The 16,577-nt window shown below is 43.3% G+C and overlaps 2 protein-coding genes across 2 annotated transcripts in view; both read left to right on the top strand.

Annotated features, from left to right (window-relative positions):
• LOC145984936 (uncharacterized) overlaps positions 1–16,577 on the top strand; it is a 655,439-nt gene that overhangs the window by 69,309 nt on the left and 569,553 nt on the right. The gene's annotated exons all lie outside the window — the stretch shown is intronic.
• On the top strand, positions 1,395–5,504 carry LOC145984935 (uncharacterized). Its single transcript, XM_083118346.1, has 2 exons — positions 1,395–1,608; positions 1,856–5,504. Exon 2 carries the CDS (start codon positions 1,934–1,936, stop codon positions 5,477–5,479), a length of 3,546 nt encoding a protein of 1,181 aa, XP_082974472.1. The 5' UTR covers positions 1,395–1,608; positions 1,856–1,933; the 3' UTR covers positions 5,480–5,504.

Here is a 16,577-nt window from a genome sequence, read left to right as displayed (position 1 = left end):
GGAATCAACGGGGCCAAATGTTTATATATTGTGACCTACGTAAACCTCTTCTCTCATCCTCTTATTCTCTCAATCTCTCAATCTCTCATTCTCTCATTCTCTCTACCTTTAGAATATTGTCGTCAACATTTTAGAGAGATGAAGTTGGAGTGCTGGAATCAACGGGGCCAAATGTTTATATATTGTGACCTACGTAAACCTCTTCTCTCATCCTCTTATTCTCTCAATCTCTCAATCTCTCATTCTCTCATTCTCTCTACCTTTAGAATATTGTCGTCAACATTTTAGAGAGATGAAGTTGGAGTGCTGGAATCAACGGGGCCAAATGTTTATATATTGTGACCTACGTAAACCTCTTCTCTCGGGGAGGGAACGATGTGCCCACACACACACACACACACACACACACACACACACACACACACACACACACACACACACACACACGTATGGCTCTTATTATTTCCGTATTGTAACACAAGCAAACAAACAAACAAAATAATAATTGTTGTTTTTTTAGGATACCTGGCCCCTAACCTCGCCAGGGTGCGTGGTGCCCAACCCAAAAAAGTTCTAACGGCGAAATCATCACGAGTTTAGATTTGTACTGCGAATGTTGTCAAAAATTTAATCAATGTTGTTTATTCTCGATGCTAGAATCTGACATAGATTATTCTCTAAAAACGAAAATCGATAATCCTATGCCAAGCCCCCAAGCTATTCAGCCAATTTCTAATGTTCGCGTGGATAGCGACGCTCGGTAGAATTTTTCCTGTCCCTGTGGAGAAATTGTGTTTCATCGCTCAATGTAACATTTTCATCACGGACCAAACTATCGACAGCAACCCCTCCCGGAACCCATTCATCTTACATCCTTTTTCGCCCGAAGAGATTTTATTTTTTTTCAGCTTTCCCACGGTTCTGAATAAAGAATCTGTTACATCCCCGATAACAATAGATTCAGAAGCGGATGCGGCGGAAGCAAACACAGCAGCATCTTCCGCTTTTTGAGTTTTGTGCTGGGAATCGTTTGTTTCACACACCACACCCCGACGGGGCGTGGAATAGAGGCCGAGGGGAAAATAAACGACAATACATGCATGGGTGGAACTGTCAACGCCCCGTTTATTGTTATTTGTCCCTACAGAATATTGTGCACATCACAAAAATCTTTTGTTGAAAAAAATATGGCATGAATGAATTAGTTAACAAGGGTTTTATTTGCTAGGATATTGACCATAGCCCTCATTGTGTTTTCACCAAAGAGAGTCGCGTGGAGTAGAGAGGAGAGAAGGAGAAAAAAAAGAGGAGTTCCTATATAACGTAGTAGTTTCTTCTTTGTACATTATTATCATAGTGAACGTCAATCGTGGCAGTTCAGTATTCTTAATTGTTTGTCTGGCAGTATACATATATATCATTGTGGAAGTTTTAGTGAGCTACAAGTTTTTATTTTGAAGTTTTTCTATCTCTTTTGAAGGGTGAACGTCAATTGTGGGAGTTCAGTATTTTTAATTGTTTGTCTGGCAGTATACATATATATCATCGTGGAAGTTTTAGTGAGCTACAAGTTTTTATTTTGAAGTTTTTCTCCATCTCTGTTGAAAGGTAAGTTTTTATTTTCATGATATATTAATATTTTTGTTTTGCGTCTGACACACACATATTCAGAGGAGCCATAAAAAATTGACACACACTTACATGTCCCATATTTTTTAACCTCCTACAACAGTGCACACACACATACATACATACATACATACATACATACATACATACATACTGTTTGCGTCTAATATATATGTGGAAGGAAAAAATATCTAGCATTTTTTAACTTTTTTTCCTTCTGTTTCAGTGCGCTTTCCACTACCATCACCACAACCCCCCCAAAAAATTTCTCTGTGTATATATATATAAATAACAGAAGGAAAAAATGGAACCGCAACCAGGTCCCTCCGGTCTTGTGGCATGTCGCAACTGTCGAAAGTTGATTTCTAAACCTAATATTGCTAGGCATTTGAAAAAATGTCGTCTACCGAAACATGATGACGCCCCCCCGGCAAAGAAATCTCGCATTGATGAGCATGAGGAGGGTGCTTTGAATAAAAGTGCACGCATCATGACTTATAAATCTGGAAGCGATGAAAAGTGTGACTCGAGCATCTTCCTCAACAATGTGAAATCTCTGGTAGTCGATAAATTACGTGATTGCCTCGTCAATGTTGCAATTAAAATTCATCTCGTCTTGACTCTGCTGTATGAGAAAGTTGTCTCGTCCGAGTCAAGCACTTTCAGCTTTTACGTAGGGTGTGAGAGCTTACACGATGACAATAACGAGGATCTTGACGAGATAGTGACACGGCTATTTGAGCACTTGACACAAAAACAAGAAGAGTTTGAAGGTAGAGGAAGTGGATGGAGTCTTTGCGGTCGCAGCCACATGTTAGAACTTCGAGTCTGCAATTTCAAACCATTACGCAGCACTCAAAAAAAAACAAAAAAACAAAAAAAGCAAAATGCAGTGTTGAACATACAAAGTAATGATCAGAAGAGTTTCTTATGGTCTGTCATCGCCGCATTACACCCAGCTAATAATCACCCCCAACGTCTGTCCAATTACAGAGGATACGAGGGAAGATACGAGAATATGATGAGAGGAATTTCCTATCCTGTGCCTCTGAATAAGATCAATCAATTTGAAAAAAACTATAGAGAGGAAAAAGAAGAATATATCGATATTTCTGTGTTTGGGGTTGACGATTGCGACAACATTCGTGTGTTAAGACCTGCGAGAAGCCAGAATAATGTAATTCGACTCTTGCTTGTAGATGGTCGTTACAGTTTGATACGAAATTTCTCAGGATTAGTAGGAAGACAGATCAGCAAGCATCACGATAAGATCGAAATTTGCGATCGGTGTTTGAGAATTTTTCGCGGAGGTAAGAAGATGAGAGAACAGCACAAGTGTTTTGGCTCCGTGAATGCAGAACCCGAAGATGTCATGCCGGAACCCGGAACCAAGATGAAATTTCAGAAACACCAGGCTCTTCTCCACCATCCCGTCGTCCTTTATGCCGACTTTGAAAGCTTCCAAGTTCCCATGACGTCTTGCGACCCTGATCCCTCTACCTCAAGTACGACCCAAATTTTTCACCACGAGCCTTGCAGTTTCTCCATCTACGGAGAAAAATTGAATGATGTCATCTTGTATTGCGGACCTGATGCGGCAAAACATTTTGTTGAGAAGATAGCGGAATGCGCGAGAGAACTTGCACCCAGCCTGAAAGGCTCTTACGTTTCTCCACCTCCTCTCACAACAGAACAACAACAGAGACATGACGCGGCGACAAGATGCGAGGAGTGTAACCAGGCTTTCACCGCCGAAAATTACAAGGTCGTCCACCATAACCACCAGAATGGATTATTTCTAAGCACCATCTGTAATTCGTGCAATCTCAAGATTAAGGAGTCGCATTTTGTTGCCGTGTTTCTGCACTACACGGAGAAGTACGACACACATCTCTTCGTCAAAGAACTCCACAACATAACTTCTCGAATCAGCATCATCCCGAGAACAAGCGAGAAATATATTGTGGTGAGAGTGTGGATCCCTCTCCAAGAAGGAGGAAGTGTGGAAGTGCGAATCCTGGACTCTTACAATTTCCTGTCCTCCAGCCTCGCAAGCCTTGCATCTCAACTTGGCGACGAAGATCTTGTGGCCACCAAGCAAAAATGTTTTTCGGGGAGAGATGAGAATTTGAATCTGTTGCGTCGCAAGGGTGTCTACCCCTACGAGTACGTCAACAATTTCGAGAAATTTGACGAGACGGAACTTCCACCCCGGGAGGTATTTTATTCTTCTCTCACGGAGGACGTCTGTTCCGAAGAGGACTACGAACACGCTCGTAGTGTGTGGACGGCATTCAATTGCCAAACTTTTCGCGATTATCACGATCTTTATCTGAAATTGGACGTGACACTTCTGATGGATATTTTCGAATCGTTTCGTAAGAGATGCATCGCGATATACAAGTTGGATCCTACGTATTTCTTCACCACACCGGGATTGACTTGGGAATCGATGATGAAATACACCAACGTGGAACTGGGCCTCATCGCAGAGAAGGAACAGTATGCTTTCATGGAGAGTGCGATACGGGGTGGCATCGTCCAATGTCCCCGACGCCATGCTCAAGCAAACAATCCTCATACGCCTGGTTACGATGCATCGAAACCCAACACCTATATTGTCTACTGGGATGTCAACAACCTGTACGGCCACTCCATGTCCCAGTGTCTTCCCATCAGCGACTACGGGTGGATGACCGAAGAGGAACTCTCCTGCGAAGATTTTCTCAACTGGAGCGAAGATAATGAATGGGGCTGTTTCTTGGAAGTGGATCTCGATTATCCCGAAACGCTTCATGAGAAACATCACGGATTGGCCCTGGCCCCCACCAGGGAGAAGCCACCTGGAGGATCGGAGCCAAAACTCATACTAAGCATGGAGAACAAGCGGAATTACGTTCTGCACTACCGACTCCTCCAATTTTACATAAGTCACGGCTTGCAGTTGAAGAAAGTTCATAGAGGATTGAAGTTCCGACAGAGCAAGTGGCTCGAACCGTACATAGCCGAGAACACGCGCCGCAGAGCGCAATCAACATCGCCTGCAGACAAGGATCTGTACAAACTGTTCAATAACACCATCTACGGCAAGACGATGGAGAACGTGCGTAATTACATCGACGCAACGTTGGTCACGGACGAAAAGAAATTTGAGAAGATCGTCGCGTCACCCTACTTCAAAAACTTCACTATTTTCGACGAGAATCTAGTATTTGTTGAGAGGAACAAGAAGCAGGTGATGCTCAACAAGCCGATTGCCATAGGTGCCACCGTCCTTGAACTATCAAAATTGCACATGTACCAATCGTACTACGATCAGTTTCAACCTTTTTATGGAGATAACATCCAAATATGTTACATTGACACGGATAGCTTCATTTTTCTAATCCAAACACCAAGCCTCGAACATGATCTGACTAAGATGAAGCATCTGTTTGATTTTAGCAACTTACCATCAGGCCATCACTTACATTCGACAGAAAACAAAATGACGATTGGAAAGTTCAAAGATGAAGCGGCTGGTAATTACAGCAGGGAATTTGCGGGGCTTCGTGCCAAAATGTACTGTGTAAAGATTACAGAAGAAAAAGAGATCAAGAAGGCGAAGGGGGTAGGAAAAATAAGTACCAGCAAATTTAGCATCCAAGACTACAAAGAATGCCTTTTTCATGGTAAAAGGCAACTTAGCACCGATTATCGCATTGCAAGTAAATTGCATGATTTGCACACGACGCGCGTAACCAAGGTCGCATTGGATGGCAGAGACAACAAGTTACGCGTTCTCGATTGTCAAATCCACACGCGAGAGTGGGGGCACTACAATAAAAGCGATAAATGTGACGTGTGTTAACCGTAACCCCATAGTCATGAAGTCCGCTGTGTTTTTGAAGAAGAATGGCAGACGGAGGAAAAGAATAAAAAAGGGAGCCCTCGGGCGATGAAAAATAAGAGTTGAATTTAATGAGCCTCGGTTTGAGCGGGCTTAACAACATAATAACAGGTTGCAACTTTTCATCGCCCGAGGGCTCCCTCTTTCATTCTCTTCCTGCGTATGTTTTGAAGAATAGCAAAAAAGCACGATGTGTTAAATAACTAACAAGAACAATGAATCTCTTTGGTTTTCGCAAACAAAGCAACATGGACACTGCAGCACCAAATTTCAATAACCTCTTACCTTCCGTGTTATCTAAACTCAACGCTTTGTTAATCATTCACCTCAACAGCATTTGGACGGAAATAAATAACGACGTGGGCAAGATGTTTTATGTTTTTAATAACAATTTACATTTCTATGAAATTCCGATCGACGGGAAACTTCAAATCACCGTGAATCCGGAGAACGCAGGCGAAATCAAAATTTCTACCGGCAAGAACATTTTTCGAATCAAGCACGATAAGATACTTTCTAACATGTCGTACGATGTGTCTGCAGGAGATTATCTTTACGTGGAACTCCTAGGAGATTACGACAAACTTATTCCTCTCTTCGTAGAATTACGAATCGTCTATCCTATTATAAATAACCGTTAACCAAAATGCCTAACGACATTTTCGGTAACACTAAGCGTGTAGACCATGCAGAAGAGATTCTCATGCTGGACGTTCGAGTTAAGAAGTTGAGGACCGATTTGATCGCTTTGCAGGAGGCCTTAAACAAAAGTTTAGAGTCTGAGATCGCTACGCTCCAAACGCAATGTCTCGATCCCATTCTGAAAATCGATTCCGAACTGAAAACACTGATAAAAAATTATGTTGACGTACCTTCTTACGACAACATTCAAAATATACAGTTGAGCATGGATTCGCTTCAAAATGATTTGGCCAAATTACAGCAATTTCAATCGAAAAATGAAGATTTGGAAAAATTGAAACTCGAAATCGAAGAGCGAACTTCCGCAATAGAAAAGAATTTCTCTGAACTTCAAACCATCGTGAACGATATTGATATAGAACGCTTGCAGGTTGTTGTTTCTAAATTACAAGAAGAATTCACTGACACGTTGGAAGAAATCAAATCCAAGTTGCAGACTTTGGAAGATACAATGACGAACCTACCATCGTCGGACGAACTGCAGGTCATCGGTAAAAGCGTCGCGAACATAAAAATTCAACTGGAGGCTTATCAAGATTTCGAACACATTCAAACCACCATCGCTACGCTTCAGGCGTCCTTGGAATTGATCAACGAAGAAATTAAAAATATTCACGCTGAAGCGAGAGCGTTGACGAGCATTCAAGACACGTTGAGCACGGTTCAGCAGAAGATCGAATATTTAGAAAATTTGAACGTCGAAACGAATCTCGCTCATTTTCATCACGTACTGGACAACATACAGGGTGACTTGGAATCGTTACGAACGAGCGTGCCTTCAAGTGAAGATTTGGAAAAATTGAAAACGGCGGTGACGGCACTATCCGATTCGAACGACATCAAAAGTTCATTGAGCGATCTCGAGAGTAAAGTGGCCAATCTCCCCACCTCCAAAGAATTACACGCTTTGAAAAGGAACATATCACGTATGCTGAAACGACTGGAAACGGAAACAGCGAACGTGGAACAGATTCGAGACGAACTTGCTTCGCTGGTGTCGACGCTGCCCACTTCGCAGAGCGTCGCCGACCTTCACACGCAGTTTACAGAGATGCGAATCATCGTGAACGATCTTACCGAGAAGAGCTCGAAATTGAATCAAATCGAGAACCTTCAGAACATTGTCGTCAACATCAGAGATCAAGTTGGAGTGCTGGAATCAAGGCAGGAATCGACGCTGGCCTCTTTCGGTGCCAAGTTGCAAGAACTCAACGAAAGCTACAAGCAGTTGAACGTGGAAGTGAAAATCAAACCGTCATTTTCTACCGTAACGGATACCATAGTCGAGCATTTGGTGCCCGTACAAAACACACTGGGTCAGCTTCACAGCAACCTCGTTAGCATCGATACTAAATTCGCTAAACTGTATTCTCTGCAAGCCATCGAAATCAACAGCGTTCCCAATCAACAGAGAATCTCCACCTTCGTCGAAGGTAACAAACTGTACATGCTACATCCTTATCATCCGTACTACAAGTTTCTCCTCGATGGCACGATTCAGATAAACGAATTTTCGTACTGGTCTCACGGCAGAAAAGCTAGCGTTCCCACCATGACTTTGATATCGAATCGTGGTGTCCAGAAAGCAGGAAACATTCCTCTGGCGCGTTGGAACGAAACGCGCAACATATATGAAATACACGAAGACGAAGATCTTACTGTTTTCGACGTGAGTGCCGGCGATAAGCTGATCATTCAAAACACGAGCGAAGTGCCACCCTCTTTGAATCCTATCACGCTTGTGCTTCTTTTGAAACGTAATCTCTAAAAATAATAAAAAATGTCTAGGCAAGCCATCGTCCAAGAATTGCATAGACCTGCACGCCGCAACTACGAACGTTTGGCTGTGGTAACCAAGGGAATCGACGACCTCTGGGAAAGCGACCTCGTCGAAATGAGTAGCGGCAAGTTAAAAAACGTGCATAAATTGAACAATGGCAACAAGTACCTCCTCACTGTCATAGACACATTTTCGAAATTCGCATGGGCTCTACCTTTGAAGGCGAAAACAGGAACGTGCGTCACGGAAGCATTCAAGACAATTTTTCGCGAAAGCGGCGGCAGACGACCTCGGTTTCTGCACACGGACAAAGGGAAGGAATTTTACAATGCCGTATTCCAAAAGTTTATTCGGAAACACAACGTTCATCATTACTCGACCTTCAGTGACGTCAAGGCCAGCATTGTGGAAAGATTCAATCGCACTCTGAAATCGCGCATGTGGTCACGTTTCACGCTTCAGGGAAGCTACAAGTGGGTCATCATTCTTCCGGAACTTGTTAACGACTATAATCACACACGGCACGCAACGATAGGCATGAAGCCAGCTGACGTTACCAGGTCTGACGAACAACGTTTAATTTCTAGCGTTTACTGTCCAAAGTACACGCCCACGACAAAAAAAGCTAAATACAAAATTGGAGAACAGGTGAGGGTCAGTAAATTGAAGCGAACGTTCGACAGGGGTTTTACACGAAACTGGAGTACTGAACTTTTTACCGTGGTTCGAGTTCTACCTGGGAACCGTCACACGTATATAATAAAAGACAGTGGCGGTGAAATTTTATTGGGGCGCTTCTACGAGGAGGAACTCTCTAAAACTAAATACCCTGACACGTACCTTATCGAAAAAGTTTTGCGCAAGAGAGGCAACAAACTTTTGGTGAAATGGCTGGGACTTCCGGAAACAAGTTGGATCGATTCAAACGAAGTGATTCTATGAGTACGTGGAATGTTGTGAAACGTTTACCTAATTCGGAAAGTCAAACAAAGAAAAAAAACGGCGAGTTGCTCCCCGACAGCATCCGCTGTCTGATCGTAGGACCCTCGGGGTGTGGAAAAACGACACTGCTCGTGGACAATTTTCTCCTTGCACCGAATTGGTTAGATTGGAAGAACAGGCACCTGTACGTGTTCTCGAAAAGTTTAGAGCAATCCAAATACCAGCAACTGATGAAACTGTACGATGGTCTGGACATTGCAACGTTCGCCTCGGAAATAAAACCACTCGACGATTGTCGTGAAAATTCAGTCGTTGTGTTCGACGACGCCATCCTGGAAAATCAAAATGAAATTCGCAACTTTTTCACGCAAGGCCGTCACAAAGGAATGGACTGCTTCTACCTAGCTCAAACGTTTTCCAAAATTCCAAAACAGTTAGTACGCGACAACGCTAATTTCATATGTTTGTTTCGTCAAGATCACACCAACCTCAAGCATGCGTACGATGACTACGTAGGCGGAGACATGAACTACAATCAATTTTCGGAAGGCTGCTCTACTTGCTGGAACGGTGACGATTTCGGATTTGTGACGATCGACATGACGAGAAAACCCAACGATGGAAAATACAGAAACAAAATCAACGACTTTCTAAACGTTGCAACGTTGTGAGAAACGACGTATATAAATAACGTCATGACGAAACGAAAAATTGAAGACGAAAATCTCAAGCTTCGCGATTACCTCGCGAAACGCTTCAAAGGTTGGAAATCCGAGAATCGCGGATTCTACGAAGAGAAGAAACGTCAGGATCAACCTGTGATCGATGCCATCAGCGGTCTAGGTAAAGAAATTAAAAGTGTCACGGAACAAAATAAAAATTTGATTAATGAACTCGTACCACTCGCAGCTAAAAGTTACGCCGTACCCACGCCCATTTCAAGCATTCCTTCGACGCCGTTCGAACTGAAGGATGCACCGGCACGACGTCGAGCCATAGGCAGCACGTCGTCGTCTTCGGATAAAATCGAGTTGGGACCTTTGGCACGAGACTACCTGAGTACAGGGAAATTCGACAAGGATGAAGTGTTCGGATTGTATCCCAGCATGGAAACCAGCGAAGGCGGCGGTGTGGTGTGGAAGATTGGGAAATCGAAGGTGACCTTCGAAGGCAACGACATTAAAGTCAATTTAGGCGACAAGGATAGTTGGACCAGATATCCGGGTACGGTGGGACTGTGGGAACTCGTTGCCAAAAAGCAGCCGAAAGATTACACCGACGAAGATTACCAGAGTTACAAGGAAATTCTGATCATGACGGATGCCTTGTACCAGAACAACGACGCCTCGCAGAATAGGGTGAAATCGAGCAGCGGCGAGAAGTACAGGAATCTCATCAAACCGATTTGGAACCAGGTCAAAACAGGCAGCGGGGTCAAACGCTACAACACGTTACCCAAAGAATTCGTTTGGGTGGACGACGTGAGGAAGCTCGTGGACCGATTGTTGGTGATAGCCGGCGAAGAAAATGCAGGCAACCGTAATTTCTACAACGAGAAGATTGGCATCGTGGACATGATCAGCACGAAACTTTCCAACTTCATCGTGAACGACGACAAGGGCATAGGTTACCTCATCAAAATCATCAACACGCTGCCTCCGAAATTTTGGAACGTGGCCGAAGGAAAGGGACTCGTAAACGACATCATCAACAAGTTACCTTTCGAGATGCATCTACCTGGCTACCAGTACTGCGGACCGGGTACCAAACTCGAGAAAAGATTGGAGAGAGGAGACAAGGGTGTGAATCCGTTGGACGCAGCATGCAAAGATCACGACATCGCCTACAACACCACGCAGACGGATCTGAATGCACGTCACGAAGCAGACAGAAAGTTAGAGCACGCAGCTTTCGAAAGATTCGTCAGCAGAGACGCATCGCTGGGTGAACGGGTCGCCGCACTGGGTACCACCATCGCCATGAACACGAAACAAAAATTGGGGTGGGGTATATAAATAACATACAGTAAAAAAATAAACATGTCTCGTATAACTGATTTGCCGCACAAACTACTATCTAAAATATTCAAAAAGGTAGTTAACGGAGATGTTAATAAACTTCTAATCATGGCAAAAACAACGCCGGAATTTCGCATCCCTTGTGAAATGGTTCTCAAGGACCATCTTCGGGAGATCAGCGGCCTGAGGTGCAGTGATCTCAACATTCTGCTTTCGGCTGCAGGGGAGAAATTAAACGAGAGGTCGGAGGAACTGCACGAGGCGATGCAGGGAAGAAGACGGTATACTGATGATTGGTACAAGTCTATGCAGGAGAAGGAAGATATCATTACGCAAATCATCGCGTTCTCCGAAGCACGAACTTTCTTCCTCTGTTAAAAAAATAATAATATATATACGCATCAAAAAAACTTGATATATAAATAACGCACATCGTGAAAAATATAATCTTCGGTATATAAATAACACACATGGTGAAAAAAAACAATTAAATTTCCCTAACACACACACTAAAAATTTCTCTTCTTCAATATGACAACTGAAAAAATAAGTGATCTCCAAGCATTAAAACAAATGCTAAATTTGTCAGTCGAGTATGTAAAAATTCGGGAATTGGAAGTCGACAAACCTTACACGATAACTTCCGGTTCAATCGTTTCTACCCAGTATGGTCCCAAGGTACGCCTGTTGCTCAACGCACAATACAGTCTATTTTTACCAGATCGATATGCTAACATGTTATCCGACGAGAAGCTATCTATTTTAATCGAGAACAAAACTCGAATCGTGTACAATGGGACAAAGGAACTTCTTGGCAAGAAAACAAAGCACGTAATAGAATTTGTGTAGCGACTGCGAGGCCTTGAAAATATATAAATAACATACCGTAAAAAACTACACAAGAAAAAATCTCAGAATATATATAAATAACATACTGCGAAAATAACGCATAGAGCATCAACATGAAGCCCAAGGGTGTTGTGTACCAGATACCATACTCCAATCTTAAAAATCTAGGTGCCCTCGATGGGTTACTCACCAAGAAACAACGCGAGAAGAAACGTTCTTGCTTGTCGAAAGGACATGGAATGAAATTGCTGCTCAGCACACCTCAATTGAAAAGATTGCAACGTTCGCGGAAACAGCAAAAGATCGGAGGTTTCATATTCAGCATCCCGGCCATCCTGGCAGCATTGGGGGCCGTTGGAAGTTTGGCCGGCGGAAGTGCCGCCATCGCGAAAACCGTCATCGACTCAAAGAAGAACAAGGCGGAATTGGAAGAACAGAAACGTCACAACCTGGCCATGGAGAAGAAGGGGAAGGGCGTGATGAAAAAGTTTAAAAAAAAGAAACAGAAGCACTCACCAACCGAGATATTGAATCTCTGATCGAACCGTTACAAATCAAACACTTCAGAGGAGTTTTCATGTCCGACTCGTTACCTTCAAGCGTTAAAAGAAGAGAATGCGGAGTAGTCAACTTGGACGGTCAAGAAAATCCAGGCACGCATTGGATATGTTACCACAAAAATGATGATAAAGCATTCGTTTTCGATTCTTTCGGAGGTGTTCCACCTACAAATTTAGTTCATTATCTGAAAACGAACAAAACCTCCATATACTACAACGACGAACGCATTCAAAATTTCGGAGACGTGAACTGCGGTCATCTCTGCCTCTCCGTGCTCGCGTTTCTCTCTAAAATAAATAACCCTACGATCGAGGATTTCCAGAAAGCATTGTGGAACCTCAAACAGCATCACTAGGATGGGCGTGTTCCATCTCACGAGTGAATCTTCAATCTTGAAACTCACGCTGCACGACGACATTGTCTATCCTAAATCCGTGGCTCTGCGTGCATTCTACAGCATGTACCTCATACCTAATGTTACGCAGCACAACAACAAAATTAGCGTAGGAAGCGAACACATCGTCGTCACACCAGGCCAATACAATCTTTCTACTTTGCAAGCTCAGTTACCCAAAGGCACGTATCTTTCTCAAAATTCGGTCACGCACAGAGTGGAAATCCTATCCGCGACGGAGACTGTGGACCTGGGCACCATAGGAGAACTTTTAGGTTTCGAGAACAACACAAAACTCGAAGCTGGCATTAAGCACACGGCAGTCAATATTCCTAAATTCTTGGCCATAGAGACTCTGAACGTACACTGTAACGTGGCCGAAGGCATGATCACGAAATCTTCGGACGGATTGTTAGGAAGTCACAAACAAACGGGAATCATAGCCACTTTCAAACCAAGTTCCGAGTTCATGGAACCGATCATCTACACGCCCTCTTCGCCGATCTATTTTCCAGTATGTCGCAACCGCATAGACGACATAGAGTTGGTGGTGACGAACGAGAAAGGAGACGTGGTGGATTTCGCAGGTGCCACTACGACGGCCATCGTGGAGATCAACGTATAATAAATAACACACATAGTGAAATGGAGCAAATCGAAAGTTACGAATTGCAATCTTTCCCTCCCAACCGTCGCACGTTCGCCAATCTGAACGAAGCGAACAGGGAGATCGAATACGACGTGGACGTAGGCGACGGATTCATTCATCCTCACAGAGCAGACCTCTACCTTCAATTCGACGTGGTGAAGAAAGAAAGCGAAGACGCGTTTCCCGCAGCAGCAAACTTGATACTCGTGGACAACTTCGTGCCTCACCTGTTCTCGCAGGTGGAGGTGAGGAAACATAACACCGTCATCGACAGAATAGATTATCCAGGCATCACGTCGACGGCAGTGGGAACGTTAAAATTATCCAAAACAGACGCAGCGTACTACCAGGCGGGAGGATTCGAAGCGGGGACCAAAATATCGACGAAAAGTCACACGGTGCTCTTTCCCATGCGTCTGCTGCCTGGTTTCTTCTCGGACTACAAGGAGATCATGTGGAAGGGAGGACTGAGAGTCACGTTTCGAAGAGCAGCCAACGACAACGATGCACTGATGCGATACGCTACTTTGGGTCCGGACGGCACCACGCCGATAGGCAACACTCTACCCGAAGCAGCCAAGTGCGTCATTCGGAGCATGGAATTGAGAATGCCGGTGGTGGAATACGAAACAAACTACGCCCTCAAGTACAAAGCGGAGATCTTGAAAAGTCCGCAGGTGCCGATTCACTTTCACGGTTACCAGTGCGTGCAGAAGGTAGCATCGGGAAGTCACATGGAATTCGACGTGACGACGCAGTTCAACAACATACAGTTCGACATGCCAGATTTCGTCGTAGTGCTCTTTCAGACCGGGAGGGACAAAAATCAGGAGAAAGATTCCAGCAAATTCGACGACTGCAAGATCAAGAATGTTTATCTCAAAAATGGACGCAACGAAGTGTTCCCGCGCGAGAATTACAACCTCGACGTGACCAAAAACGATTACCTCAAACTTTACGAAGCGTTTTCGGCTTACAAGCGCGTGACCGAGGGAAGTGTGGACATGTACTACACGCCCAGCGAGTTCAAAGCCCGGAGACCCATGACCGTCATCAACACATCTAAGAGAAAGCAGGTTGTGGTCAACGATCGAACCAACATCAAGGTCGTCTGCGAGTTCCACGATGCCTTGCCCGAGGATACCCTATGCAGTGTCATCCTGATTGCAGAGAAGTCCTTCGCCTACGACGTGAAGAATGAGAGGGTCACAGAGCAGTTTTAACAAGTTTTTAACATCTATTTTCTTGCACAATAAGAAATTTTCTGCACTAGCACAATCAGTTACAATGGCACAATACGAATTTCACTAGTTCAGATTAGTTACAATGTCTTTTTGCACTATAGCACGAGACAATCAGAAAATTTGCACAAAAAAATTTGTTGTTTTTTTTTTACACATGAAAATTAACAATAAAATTTCTTTTTTATCATTTCAGATGCTGTCGAAACGTCAAAAACACATACACACACACTAGAAAAAAGCATGCAACTTTATTTGTAACACGCACACATACATTCTCCATCTTCATCAAGAAAATATTATAATAAACATAATTATTTTTATCTATATCTCACAATAAAACTCTATATCCAAAAATATCACAACATCAAATAACACTAAAGTCGTTAGTACACGTTGCATGCATTACGGAGGTCCTCTGTAGGGTTTCATGGAAGTTTGGGGGAAAAAAAAAACACGTGAAACTCTACAGAGGTGCGGTAATCTATAACCGCAGCCATTAGAAAACTTTTACATTTTTGGTTGGGCACCACGCACCCTGGCGAGGTTAGGGGCCAGGTATCCTAAAAAAACAACAATTATTATTTTGTTTGTTTGTTTGCTTGTGTTACAATACGGAAATAATAAGAGCCATACGTGTGTGTGTGTGTGTGTGTGTGTGTGTGTGTGTGTGTGTGTGTGTGTGTGTGGGCACATCGTTCCCTCCCCGAGAGAAGAGGTTTACGTAGGTCACAATATATAAACATTTGGCCCCGTTGATTCCAGCACTCCAACTTCATCTCTCTAAAATGTTGACGACAATATTCTAAAGGTAGAGAGAATGAGAGAATGAGAGATTGAGAGATTGAGAGAATAAGAGGATGAGAGAAGAGGTTTACGTAGGTCACAATATATAAACATTTGGCCCCGTTGATTCCAGCACTCCAACTTCATCTCTCTAAAATGTTGACGACAATATTCTAAAGGTAGAGAGAATGAGAGAATGAGAGATTGAGAGATTGAGAGAATAAGAGGATGAGAGAAGAGGTTTACGTAGGTCACAATATATAAACATTTGGCCCCGTTGATTCCAGCACTCCAACTTCATCTCTCTAAAATGTTGACGACAATATTCTAAAGGTAGAGAGAATGAGAGAATGAGAGATTGAGAGATTGAGAGAATAAGAGGATGAGAGAAGAGGTTTACGTAGGTCACAATATATAAACATTTGGTCCCAAACTTGGAAAATTACGATAAAGTGCACTCATCTTTCAAAAAATAAGAGAATGAGAGAATAAGAGAATAAGAGGAGAGGTTTACGTAGGTCACGATATATAAACATTTGGTCCCAGACTTGGAAAATTACGATAAGATGCACTCATCTTTCAAAAAATAAGAAAATAAGAGAATAAAAAAATGAGAGAATAAAAAAAATATAAGAGGATGAGAGGAGAATAAAAAGAGAATGAGAGAACAACGAGAAAGATGAGAAAGATGAGGAGGATGAGAGAACGAGAGCTCATCTTTCACTCATCACTGCCTTTTTGCCCCCGTGAAACATCGTCAGCGCAATAAATGAGGCGCGGAACGGGGAGAGAAAGTGAGTTTTTTAACTTTTTGTGGTCGTTTGGTCAAGAAATCAAAGTTGGCCTCAGAAGTACATATTTACTCTACTCACAAGGTTAGTGATGTCGCGGAGCAGCTGCTTGGGAATCTTGGAGAAGGTCTGTGCAAGGTAGAAGCAGTCTGTTCCCCTGTGGCGACTTTGGGTGAAGATGTTGCGCATCTTGTTCTGGTTCTCCAGGATCACGTCGTCGAAGACCACCACCGAATTTTCGAGACAGCAGTCTAGTGATATTACTTAAGAAGCAAACGTGACTATGCCCAGTCCCTCTTACAGGTTTTGTATCTGGCGATACTTGGCTTGCTCCAAACTTTTGGAG

This window comes from Lepisma saccharinum, chromosome 3 (genome assembly GCF_977018435.1).
Source record: "Lepisma saccharinum chromosome 3, izLepSacc3.1, whole genome shotgun sequence".
Classification (NCBI taxonomy): Eukaryota; Metazoa; Arthropoda; class Insecta; order Zygentoma; family Lepismatidae; genus Lepisma; species Lepisma saccharinum.
The sequence above is the reverse complement of the archived record's forward strand: the minus strand, read 5'-3'. Positions and strand labels throughout refer to the sequence as shown.